Source organism: Lissotriton vulgaris, chromosome 7, assembly GCF_964263255.1.
Source record: "Lissotriton vulgaris chromosome 7, aLisVul1.2, whole genome shotgun sequence".
In the NCBI taxonomy this organism is placed as follows: Eukaryota; Metazoa; Chordata; class Amphibia; order Caudata; family Salamandridae; genus Lissotriton; species Lissotriton vulgaris.
The window spans coordinates 1,194,377,420-1,194,389,099 of NC_141695.1; the positions used below are offsets into that span (position 1 = coordinate 1,194,377,420).

Sequence of the window (11,680 nt, forward strand, 5' to 3'; positions counted from 1 at the left end):
CAGATTAAAAAGACTCATGTGTAACAACCGAAGTAAAAGGGCCAGTCCTCATGGGGGGTTATAAATGACGACAAGGCGTTAGTTAATAAGGAGGGACTAACAAGCCTATTATCATTTTGAAGCCAGCATTTACGAAGGGCAACGACACAAGCCAATGACAAATATGGGCACAGAGTTGGCAGGCCTTCAGTTCCTTTCTCCAATACAGCATGCCGCAGAGCAGTGCATGCACTGCCCAGGCTCGACCTAAAAAGGATGAAAGCCGGTTTTGTCCCCGCAATCAAGTAAAAAACACCAGAAAATGACCTTGTATTCCAGGATCTGTGAGGTTATTCTCCTTTCCAGGGACAAATCATGTAATTTTTGGATATTGATACGGAATAGTCCTAAAGGTCGGTAAATGGGAAAACGGGGGGTACTCAGGAGGGCAGAAGTAAGCATGCGAAAGAGGGGCAGATGGGCACAGATTGGCTTTTGCTATCTGACACCTTACAGTAGGAAAGCCATGCGCTTTAAGAAAGTGACTTTTGTTTAACGTCACCATCGGGGTAATGGGGGGCTCTCATATGTCAGATGACTTCTGCATGCTGATCCCAGCATTCTCAGGAAAGGAGGGGGAGTGAGAAACCAGATGCATGATTGAAGAATGAACTAGCTGCTGAATTCAAACAGGGCCCTCTGGCCAGAAAGGGCTGTTCGCCAGTGAATGTCTATAGTGTCTGACGTTTAATCTTCCGGTTGGGGCAAGATCATACTTTCGATTCATCAGGGTTTCAGCCTCGTTCTAGAATTGGCACAGTATTATGATCGAAGAACTTTCCTGCAACCGTTAATGTTTGTAACTTAAAATCTGCATAGCTCTTTGCCATCTTGTTGTTTGCGGCAGAACATTTGGTATCTTGGTCCCTGCATATGCCATCAACCAATCCATTTTGTATTTGTTCCAGCAAATATTCCTTACAAAAAATAAGGATACATCCTTCTAATACATCCAAATCAATTCATTACAGAATAAAAACTGCAATCAAGAATAATAAAGGAATTAGCAGAATCTTATCTTATTACATTTCAACCTGACAATGTAGGATTCTACCAAAAAAAGAAAAAATTCTTTCTATGTCACTCCTTGAACACTGTGTCATTGACTTTCTGCAAGCTCGTATATTGTGCTTCCAGAATAGGAGGGTGGAGGGAGGAACTGCTTCCTTGGCAACAAATACTTACTACCCAATTATGAGTTTGGCGGTCCATGGGACTGCCGAACCTGTGGTGGCGGTCAAAGCACTGCCGCACTGGCGGTCCGACTGCCGTATATAGAGTGCAGCTATGGCCCCGCCACTGGACCGATGCAACTGCCAGGGATCGCGGATCCCGCTGTGGTGGTCTAGTGGTGTGAGGCCACAATATGCTGGCAGTGATAATGAGGCAGCGCGGAGTATATTAGGAGTTTCCTCACTGCGACCCTATCCACAGCGATGGGCACCACCATGAAAAGGGTGGTGCTGAGGCAACTCAGTGGACCCATACAGGGCCCCTGGCACCTCTGAGCACGGGCTCCTGGTTGTGCCTACCTGCATGTTTGCACCTCCAGTTCCTACACAGGAAGAAATGCACAACATGGTGCCTTCCTCCCTGTGCGGGAACGTGCTGCGGGGCTCCCACTGCTCTGCCTTTCTATGGCACTCCTTTGAGCCTTAGAAAGGCACTGCCGTGGGAATGCCCCCACCCCTCCAAGGACCGCCCGCACTGGATTCACTTGTAATCCTGGGGCAGTCTGAATATGGGTTTGGCGGTCTCGCAGTGGGGTGCCAGCGTGGCGGCGAGACCGCAACACTCATAATCAGGCCCTTAGTACTTATCAGAATAAAATGTACTAATGTCTTCAGCCACCTAACTCACAGCTGCAGTCATCCATGCAGTCTTTACTGGTAGAATATTTTTTTCATAGTATAGAACCGGTAGAGTTCCACACCTAGATTTTATGTATAGAGTCCTCTTTAGCTCTGGTTCTAATTAACGTCCATATAAGGTTGATATATGCTTGAGGACTTGATTTCCAGATACAATAGCACCAGCTTTCCTTTACCTGCTGTCCTATGACACACCTGAATGATGTTTTCCCAATATAAGCTTTTTAACAACTGAAATACTTGGAGCATGTTTAATATGGTATCCCATTCTATTTCAGATGAGTCTTTGTTTTTGTAGACATCAGGCAGTCTTTCAGACAGATTTATTCAACAGGATTTTGCATGCCAATTGCAGGGCACCTTAATCTTGATATTAAATGGTCCAGAATCGTTCCAGGAAAGCATGCAGGCCTGGCATTATATCCATCTGATTCAGATTTACACTTCACCAAATGGGACACCTTAGGAGCACACATCGGGGGTTAGCGGTGCTTCCCTCACAAAGTCCACTTGTCCACTTGAGAAGTGTGGCTCAATGGTTAGAGCGGCAGACCCTGATGCAGAGGTCTGGCCCTGGACCAGGGTTCAATTCCCTGCCTCGGCGGGTCTTGGGCTCAAAAATGTCACGGACCTGATAATTCTCACCTCAGTGCCTATTCCAATCATGGAGTCCCACTCTGCAACTCTGGGCAATAGCTTGCTTAATCACCACAACGGCCCTCACAACGCTAAGGATGCCTGGCCTCCACCTTGGGGGTGCCCAGGAGTGGACGTCTCACAGGGAAAGCCAGGATGGGTTCCACAGCGGTATTCGTACAAGCGCCTTGAGACCCTTGCGGTTGAGTAGTGCGCTATACAAGTATCAATTTACAATTTAGGGTGACTGTCAACCCTTATGGACCAGTTTCACAAACCTTTCTACAGACGGCTTCGTACTGGTTCAAATTGCAAACAGCAGCATTTATGACACCTCCTCAACTTTTTTACGCGCAAAACGTGCACATGCACTTGTAAATGTATGTACTAACACATGAAATTACATCACCACACATGGGTGAGTAGTGGGTGCTCCAAGGGTGACATACCTACAAGAAGGGCTGAACTCCCACAAACTTGCAGGTTTATGGCCATTCACAAAACTTGTGTAGATAGTTTATCGCTCAATTTGGTTCCAAGATATCCCCCAAGATATGTAACCTCTATCCACGGAGAGTAACAAACATGGCCCAAAGCCCCGCACATCGAGCAGGCGTTTTACAGCCAGGAGCGCTCCTGGGGCGTTTGATGACGTCACTTCTGCGCTCAGACCACATCCAACTTTCTGCTGTACTCACCCTGCCTCCATCTCTGCATCCCTTGCGATTCATAAAGGTATGATTCACGTGCCAGATGTGTCTTTTTAGGTCTCGCCTGTCGATGCGCATGCGCATCGAGCAAGCGAGACTATGGGGGCTTATCCACTCTTTGTCCAACTTGCAAGGAATCGTGGCGATTCCTTGCAGTGCCCGTGACTTTTAAGCTCAATGCGCATGCGCATTGAGCTTAAAAGCGCGTGCACATGCCCCCAGCCGCCTGCCTTGCCTACTCTCCCAGCTGGTGCCGCTCCACCCCCTGCGGCATCAAAGGCTTTCACGGCCGGCCGGCCATGCTTTCAGTTTCACGACCGGCCGGCCGTGTGAAGTGCATTTCAAAGCCCGCTCTCCCTGCTCTGCCCCCTGCTCCGGCCGAGACGCATTTCTCCTCCCCCCTCCCCACAGCAATGCCCTCCTAACAACACACAGTGCTCCCTATTTTAGACGAAAAAATTAAATCAACCTTTTACGGGGATACGCACTTTTAACCGTTAAGAGGTTTTTGAACTGTTTTGCAATCACCATCGACTTTTGCCCTTTACAGTAATGGTTCCGTGGGATGTGATATATTATTTTTTCCTCTCTCAGTTTCGTTCTTTGCAAACAGATCTTCGTTAACCGTCGCGGATAGTGCTCAGAATGAGTGCCCCTGCTGCTTTCACACCCCCTCCCCGCTCCGCCCCCTCCCCTGCCCGCCCTCTGTTCGCCGTCTGTTCCCTCAGCCGTCTGTACCCTGCTGCTTAACACCCTCTCCCCCGCTCCGCCCCCTCCCCGCCATGTCGCATTTCTCCTCCCCCCTCCCCACAGCAATGCCCTCCTAACAACACACAGTGCTCCCTATTTTAGACGAAAAAATTAAATCAACCTTTTACGGGGATACGCACTTTTAACCGTTAAGAGGTTTTTGAACTGTTTTGCAATCACCATCGACTTTTGCCCTTTACAGTAATGGTTCCGTGGGATGTGATATATTATTTTTTCCTCTCTCAGTTTCGTTCTTTGCAAACAGATCTTCGTTAACCGTTGCGGATAGTGCTCAGAATGAGTGCTAGGATGGTGCTCTTATGGTCCAAATCTTGCCTGGCAATATGCCTGTCCCTCTTAGACCCTATTAGACACTACACTGTGTATCGTCTGTACTGTTGGAATTGTTTTATTTTGTATTATGTTGATTGATGGCAGCACTATTTAGTTATTTGTCTTCATAGCAGCAGCTTAGTATCTTAGCTAAATGTATACTATGCGTTTTACCCTATTTTATTTACTCTTTACCATAGTACTGTCTTGTTTTATTTAACTATAAAATATATAGGCCCTGCACCAAAGGGTATTGGAATGCTTTTAACTCGGTTGCCAAAGAAGGAGCACACAAACTAAGATAGTTCGACAGTGACTGGCATTAGCTCGTATTTTTGATTCTTACCGCTTTTCTCTGGTAGGCACGTGCGCGACAATGTGTTAATTGCCTTTTCAATTCTCCACCATCAGAACAGCACTAATGCTAGGCGTGTAGATTTTCCCTGAGATAGAAGTTGTTTTTCTTAACATTGTTTGTATCATTCCTTACTGTCTTTGTCCCATACTTTTTCCTTGTGCTTTCTTTATTTGTTAGTGAAAGTGTGGTCTTTGGGTAGGCTGGGTTTGTTTTATTCGGTGACTTATGTGAATAACCGTGTCTTTTTATTCAGATGTTTTCGTGTTTCGTAAGCGCCAGGATCCACTTAGTTGTATTGTTGTCACTGCTACTGTACATTTACAAGAAGTGTAACATCCTGTATTGGTCCTCCCCACGAGCGCGTATGTGTGGAAACGTCTCACCTCCCGATCAGAATGTCTTTGTGTTTCAGTATGCTGACATCCCGGGGACCTCCCACAAGCTTTCATTATGACTGCCACACGCTTGTGGCTTCATTTAGATAGATTTCATTTGATAACTATGTCAGATTCTTTTTCTTGATGGTAGGACTCTTGGTTTTTCCTCCGTCTCAGTTTAGCAGGCATTGTTCAGTCCATGTCCAGCTCCTTAAGTGTTTACATTTTGACAACTCCTGTGAAAAAGGTCGTTGCTCACGAAAATCTATAACCGAGGTGCAGCACTATAACCTGGTCTACCGCAGCCAAGAAAGAGACCAGCACTCTGACCACATTGCCTGCAGGCAGCCACCCATCGAACTATATGTACTTTATTAGAACCTACAAGTCTGCCCAAGCACAGCTAAAGCTGCCCGTTATCTCTGCACAGCATTTGTATCCCCACCACAAAAAATACATCGCAGCGTTTTTAATATTCTCTACCACGTAAAATCCTCAATCCATGTACTGTAACACGCCTAAATTGATTAAGCCTGGACAGCTTTTATGGAACGTTAAGGAGGCTTGAGCACGAAATGCCTCAAACACCAAAGTAATCCCAAAAGCACTTAGCGGGATGGGAGACTTTGCACCCACGGGGTTACATAACTGCGAGTCCATCAACCGCACCGGCTCACCCGGAGCTCAAAGAAGAAGGCTCCCAAGTTGTTGTTGTGCGTACACACCAGCAACCATGTTCGTGTTCCTTTCGCCTGCCCCCGTACAGAAAAATGCTACAGTTCCTGGTGAAGCTGAGGAGAGTAAGAGTACAAATCATGAGTAGGGTTGCTAACGGAGGAAATGAAATTACTGAACTGAAGTTCCTTTAAACGTGACCAGCAACTTCTGAGATACAATATAACTGACTCAAAAAAAGATTAATGCATTATTTAAGCATGCTGACTGTTTCCCTACTTGCGTCGAAGTGGAAAGTCCCCGACGATCTCTGTTCGATCTTTAGTCTGCTTTGCTTTCACTTTCTTTTAAGACAGTAAAGTTAGCATTTCCAGGAAAGGAAGGACACCCACGTGCAGTACATGTGAATGCCCTCACCCTCACTCACCCTCACTCACCCTCACCCACCCTCACTCACCCTCACTCACCCATCCTCACTCACCCTCAACCCCTCACCCTCACTCACCCTCAACCCCTCACCCTCACCCCCTCACCCTCACCCTCACTCACCCTCAACCCCTCACCCTCACTCACTCACCCTCACTCACCCTCAACCCCTCACCCTCACTCACCCTCACTCACCCTCACCCTCACTCACCCTCACTCACCCTCAACCCCTCACCCTCAACCCCTCACTCACCCTCACCCTCACTCACCCTCAACCCCTCACCCTCACTCACCCTCAACCCCTCACCCTCAACCCCTCACTCTCACTCATCCTCACTCACCCTCAACCCCTCACCCTCACTCACCCTCACCCACCCTCACCCTCACTCACCCTCAACCCCTCACCCTCACTCACCCTCAACCCCTCACCCTCACTCACCCTCAACCCCTCACCCTCACTCACCCTCACTCACACTCACCCTCACTCACCCTCACCCTCACTCACCCTCACTCACCCTCACCCACCCTCAACACCTCATCCTCACTCACCCTCACCCTCACTCACCCTCACCCACCCTCAACACCTCATCCTCACTCACCCTCACCCTCACTCACCCTCAACCCCTCACCCTCACTCACCCTCACCCTCACTCACCCTCACCCTCACCCTCACTCACCCTCACCCTCACTCACCCTCAACCCCTCACCCTCACTCACCCTCACCCTCCCTCACCCTCACTCACCCTCACTCACCCTCACTCACCCTCACTCACCCTCACTCACCCTCACCCACCCTTACTCACCCTCAACCCCTCACCCTCAACCCCTCACCGTCACTCACCCTCAACCCCTCACTCACCCTCAACCCCTCACTCACCCTCAACCCCTCACTCACCCTCACCCTCACTCACCCTCACTCAGCGCAACCACAGCATCTTCACTAAATATATTTAATAAACTTTAAGCTATTGGCAATATAAATTAAAATCCATTTTATTTACGTATTAATTATTAATTGTTTTTTAAAGCCATTGATTTTTTTTATATCAATACATATAAGTCACATATAAGTCCCGTTAATACAAAACATGTTGCTTTACAAATGCTAGAGGTGTCACATTTACAAAAATTATAACTATTGGCTTTGTAAAGAAGAAAGCTATTAATTTAGCTATTTAGAAAAAACAACACATAAATAAAAAAATAAAAAAATAACACCTATAGCTCAAACTTTACTACTGCGAGACCTATTGCATTTCCAATGCTTGTTTAAATACAGGTGAGAATCAATGTGGTATACTACGATGCCATACATTACATGTATAGTAATCGGGGCCAGTGGAATTATGATATTTTGCAGCTGCTGCATTTTTTGCGTTTTTATTGATTCACAGCATTTGCCACATCATCCATCAGCTGCTGCATAATCTGAAGCTTTTTACAAAAAAACGTTCCTAGCTCAAACGGATCAAAAGTTACTAATAACTCTCCAATTCATTTTGCCACACGGTGTACGGCCGTGGTTGACTGGTAACCTTTCAGTTGCTTACTAATGCTTTTCTGTGTTAAATTAGTATTCATTAGATTGAACCTGTTAAGTTATTGAATCACGCTTGGAAGTAGGTTTAGAAAAGATTTATTCTAAGTCACGAGCAGGTACAGAGCCTGACTGGTAGCCAGCTTCTCTCCAATGCTTCACAAAGAACACTCAACCTCGCGTTCCATATTCTATGGAACGCGTGCAAGCAACACAAGTTAAAGGTACACTACATAACATAACACATCCCCTTCGGAACACAAAAAACTAAATTAAAAAAAAATACTTGTCAAAATACATGTCATCACCATCCCCCTCTTTTTTTTAAAATAACAGTGAATGAGAATAAAACTTGTAAAAGAAAATGAATACATCATACAGAATCATATTTTACAAAGGAAAACTTTCAGAAATATAATCAGCCAACCATACTGGAGGTCTCTTTTCACGTTTAGAGTTTCTAAAAAAAATATTCGAATCATCTTGGGTAGAAACACCTGATGTTCCTGGTACAGCGATACTGGAATTATCCAATACAACCTCACATCATCAACACCAGTAATAGCAATTAGAGAGATCGAGGATGAAGCTAAAAAATATGGTCTTCTATCAGGGTATAAATTGAACCAAGGGAAAACGCAAATAGTTGTTAATCAATTTGTTAATATTCAGGACGAAAGAGTTATAGAGTCTGCGGTTTATTTGGGCGTTAATATAACATCCGACTTATCGAAGGTTGTGGAGAAAAATCTGACCCCTGTAATTAAAAAGGCAAAATTAGACCTAGACAGGATGGACAATTTACATTTAACAATTATAGGTCGCTGTAATGTTATAAAAATGCTGTTCCTGCCCAAAATTCTATATTTATTCCGCACGATTCCTTTATTGTTTACTAATAAGTGGTTTAAAGAAATAGATGGGATTTGTAATCGCTTTATATGGGCAAAGGGCAGAACCCGAAGATCCATTAAGATGTTGGCACTATCTAAAGAACGGGGGGGCCTTGCAGCACCGGACTTTAAAACATATTATTTTGCTTCAGTCCTTCAGTATTGTAAAGGACTTCTCGGAGGAAATACGAAAGATATCTGGAGGGGTAATGCTGGCATTCCGGATATATATGAACTGCTGGTTTTGGATTCTAATAAGGGACTCCTTACTTTCAGGGAGTTAAACTATTATAAAAGAACGAAGTTCAAGGTGTTGGGTGCGGCTATCTCAGCTTGGTCAATTATCCGGAAGAAAATTAAATTAGGGCGAATGAATTTTTATACTCCTTTAGATATGAATGAACTTCTCCCAGATGTATTCCATGATCAAGTGATGAGGCGGTGGGATAATCTTGGGGTCAGCACAATTGGAGACATCACAGATCAATCAGGGTTAATAACATTTGAAAGGGCGCAACAGCTATACAATTTGGATCAGAGAGACTTTTTCAAATACTTACAGATAAGGTCAGTCCTGCAGAGAAAACAAGCAGGCAATTGTAAATTTATTAGGGTAGACCTGATGGAATTTGTTCGAGATGAGGATGGATGCACAATCTCTCAACTATATGGTGCATTATGCCAGTATAATGAGGATGACAGAGGAAAGGTATTTGATAAATGGAGAAATAAATTAAATCTATCAGGAAATGAGGCTGAAAAATCGCTCAGGTTAGGAAACACTACTTTAAAGGTTGCAAATCTGCAAGCACAATATTTTAAGACTCTATATGAATTATATTATACACCGCATAGAATAGCCAGTTGGGGGGGCACGAGTGGGATCCTCTGCCCAAGATGTCAGAGTATGGAGGCTGACACAATACATATGTTTGCAGCTTGTCCTAAACTAGATCCCCTTAAAGAAGCTATGGAGGAATTCTTTAAAGAGGAATTGAAAATCTCGATTAAATTAACTAATGAGATTATGGTTCTTGGGGTGGCAAAGGAGGGGCAGGAGGTACCCCATCAAGAATTTTTATTTATTGCAATGACGCTGATCCGGCTTTGTATTGCAACGGTATGGAAAGACTCTAATCCTCCTTCGTTTCAACAATGGCTTTCAAAATTATTAGCTATCTATACTCTAGAGAAAGCTTTATATGAAAAAAAAGGTGCGAAGGCAAAGCAGCTTGGGAAGCGGATATGGGCCCCAGTTGAAAAATGGAAAATTAAATTAGACGGTTAACTAAAAAGAGGGATAGACTCATGCTTATTCTTACAAGATTATAGTCGGTGGGGTCAAAAACTGCTTAGCACTCTTTGTAATTTTTCATTTTTTTTCTCTTTTTTTTGTTGTTTTTTTGTTTTTGCTTTCGTTTAAACTTTGCCTTTTAAGAATATGTTGTACAATTCGTTTGATTCTTTAATTGACAAAGCACTAATTGAATGACTTCTGTTATAACTGATATATATGTTAAAATAATCAATTGTTTACACTTTGTTTTTCTGATGATGAAATAAAAAAAAAAAAAAAAAAAATACATGTCATCACCATCCCCCTCTTTTTTTTAAAATAACAGTGAATGAGAATAAAACTTGTAAAAGAAAATGAATACATCATACAGAATCATATTTTACAAAGGAAAACTTTCAGAAATATAATCAGCCAACCATACTGGAGGTCTCTTTTCACGTTTAGAGTTTCTAAAAAAAATATTCGAATCATCTTGGGTAGAAACACCTGATGTTCCTGGTACAGCGATACTGGAATTATCCAATACAACCTCTTGAGAGTTGACATTAGAACGCAAGCAACACAAGTTAAAGGTACAATACATAACATAACAGAACCTTTGCCCAGACATAGTTAACACGTAATAATTATAAAATAACGAAACAGTACTTTTACAAAATGTGCTGCATTAAACCACGAAATGTGCCTTTACTAGTCACATAAATTAGTCACCCGTGTCATATAATTTGGTCCTTCCCTGCCGCATAATTTGGTCCTCCCCTGACTCATAATTCCAGCGGCCCTGCTCATAATAGCTGGCTAATCGAACATGAGCGTGTAAATGGAGCGCAGGGTTCTGTGTGCTTAGTGTGACATTAATCAGGATGAGTGACGTCACTGGGCAGCAACGAAGAATGTTCCAGAGCCACTGTAAGTCCGACGGGCCCTCTGCGCCACTGCTATGACTTGATCTTATTACTTAATATGCAGCTTAACATGCAACCATTTCCGTGTTCGTATTAGGGTCACCTACGCTACGCCACTAACATTATTATGCTATTTGTAGAGCTCATTCAGGGGCACGGGTATTAAATTACGGAAACAATTATGGCGAAGAAAGACTCACCGAGGCATGAAAGAAGAAAGCAAGCAGCAGTGAGCGCGCGCCGCGGCTCCATCCGTGCGGCTCCGTGTCAGGCCTTCGTCTCTCAGAGCACTGGATGTTGAGCAACTGCTGTGCCTTTTGTCATTGCAGTATGGGTGGAGGCTTCCTGCCTTGCGGTTCCCCGATTCAAAAACGGGCCTGCATCCGGGAGCGAGGCCACAATGGCCTCACTGTGGGTGCTGAGTGGGTTGGACACCTGTTGCAGAGATCAGTGCACGTCAAAATCTTCGTGAATCTAAATAGGGGTGTCTATGCCTTTCAGTCTTGTTAATATGAGCACCACCGAGATGCGATAGCTAGCGGCTGTCGTAATTGCTACCAGTCGAATTGTGGCGTCCCCTAGGCTACTTTTCCTCTTTTTTTTTCTAACTTAAACTCCCAAGGTCCATGTGTACACTTTCTGCCTCAAATTCCTCAAAATGTCCGTTTGTGCGCCCCAGGCTTCTACCCTTGTTGTACAGTGCACATACCGATGTACTAAGCCTGGTTCACAAACCAGTAACCAGTTTGTATTCTGGACCTTGCCTATTGGAGGGACAAGGATGTGTCGTGTCTTTAAGACATGGAATGTTTTTATGTTGACATTCTTGTTATGTTGGGACTCAAGAGTGAGAAAGGCCAACACTTGGGTCAT

The 11,680-nt window shown here is 44.3% G+C and overlaps 1 protein-coding gene across 1 annotated transcript in view; it reads right to left on the bottom strand.

Annotated features, from left to right (window-relative positions):
• LOC147703147 (integrin alpha-L-like) overlaps positions 1-11,120 on the bottom strand; it is a 546,902-nt gene extending 535,782 nt beyond the window's left edge. Inside the window, exon 1 of the mRNA XM_086931681.1 lies at positions 11,008-11,120. Within this exon, the coding sequence (XP_086787807.1) occupies positions 11,008-11,059 (52 nt within the window). The 5' untranslated portion in view covers positions 11,060-11,120. The remainder of the gene's footprint in view (positions 1-11,007) is intronic.
• Between the last annotated feature and the right edge of the window lie 560 nt (positions 11,121-11,680).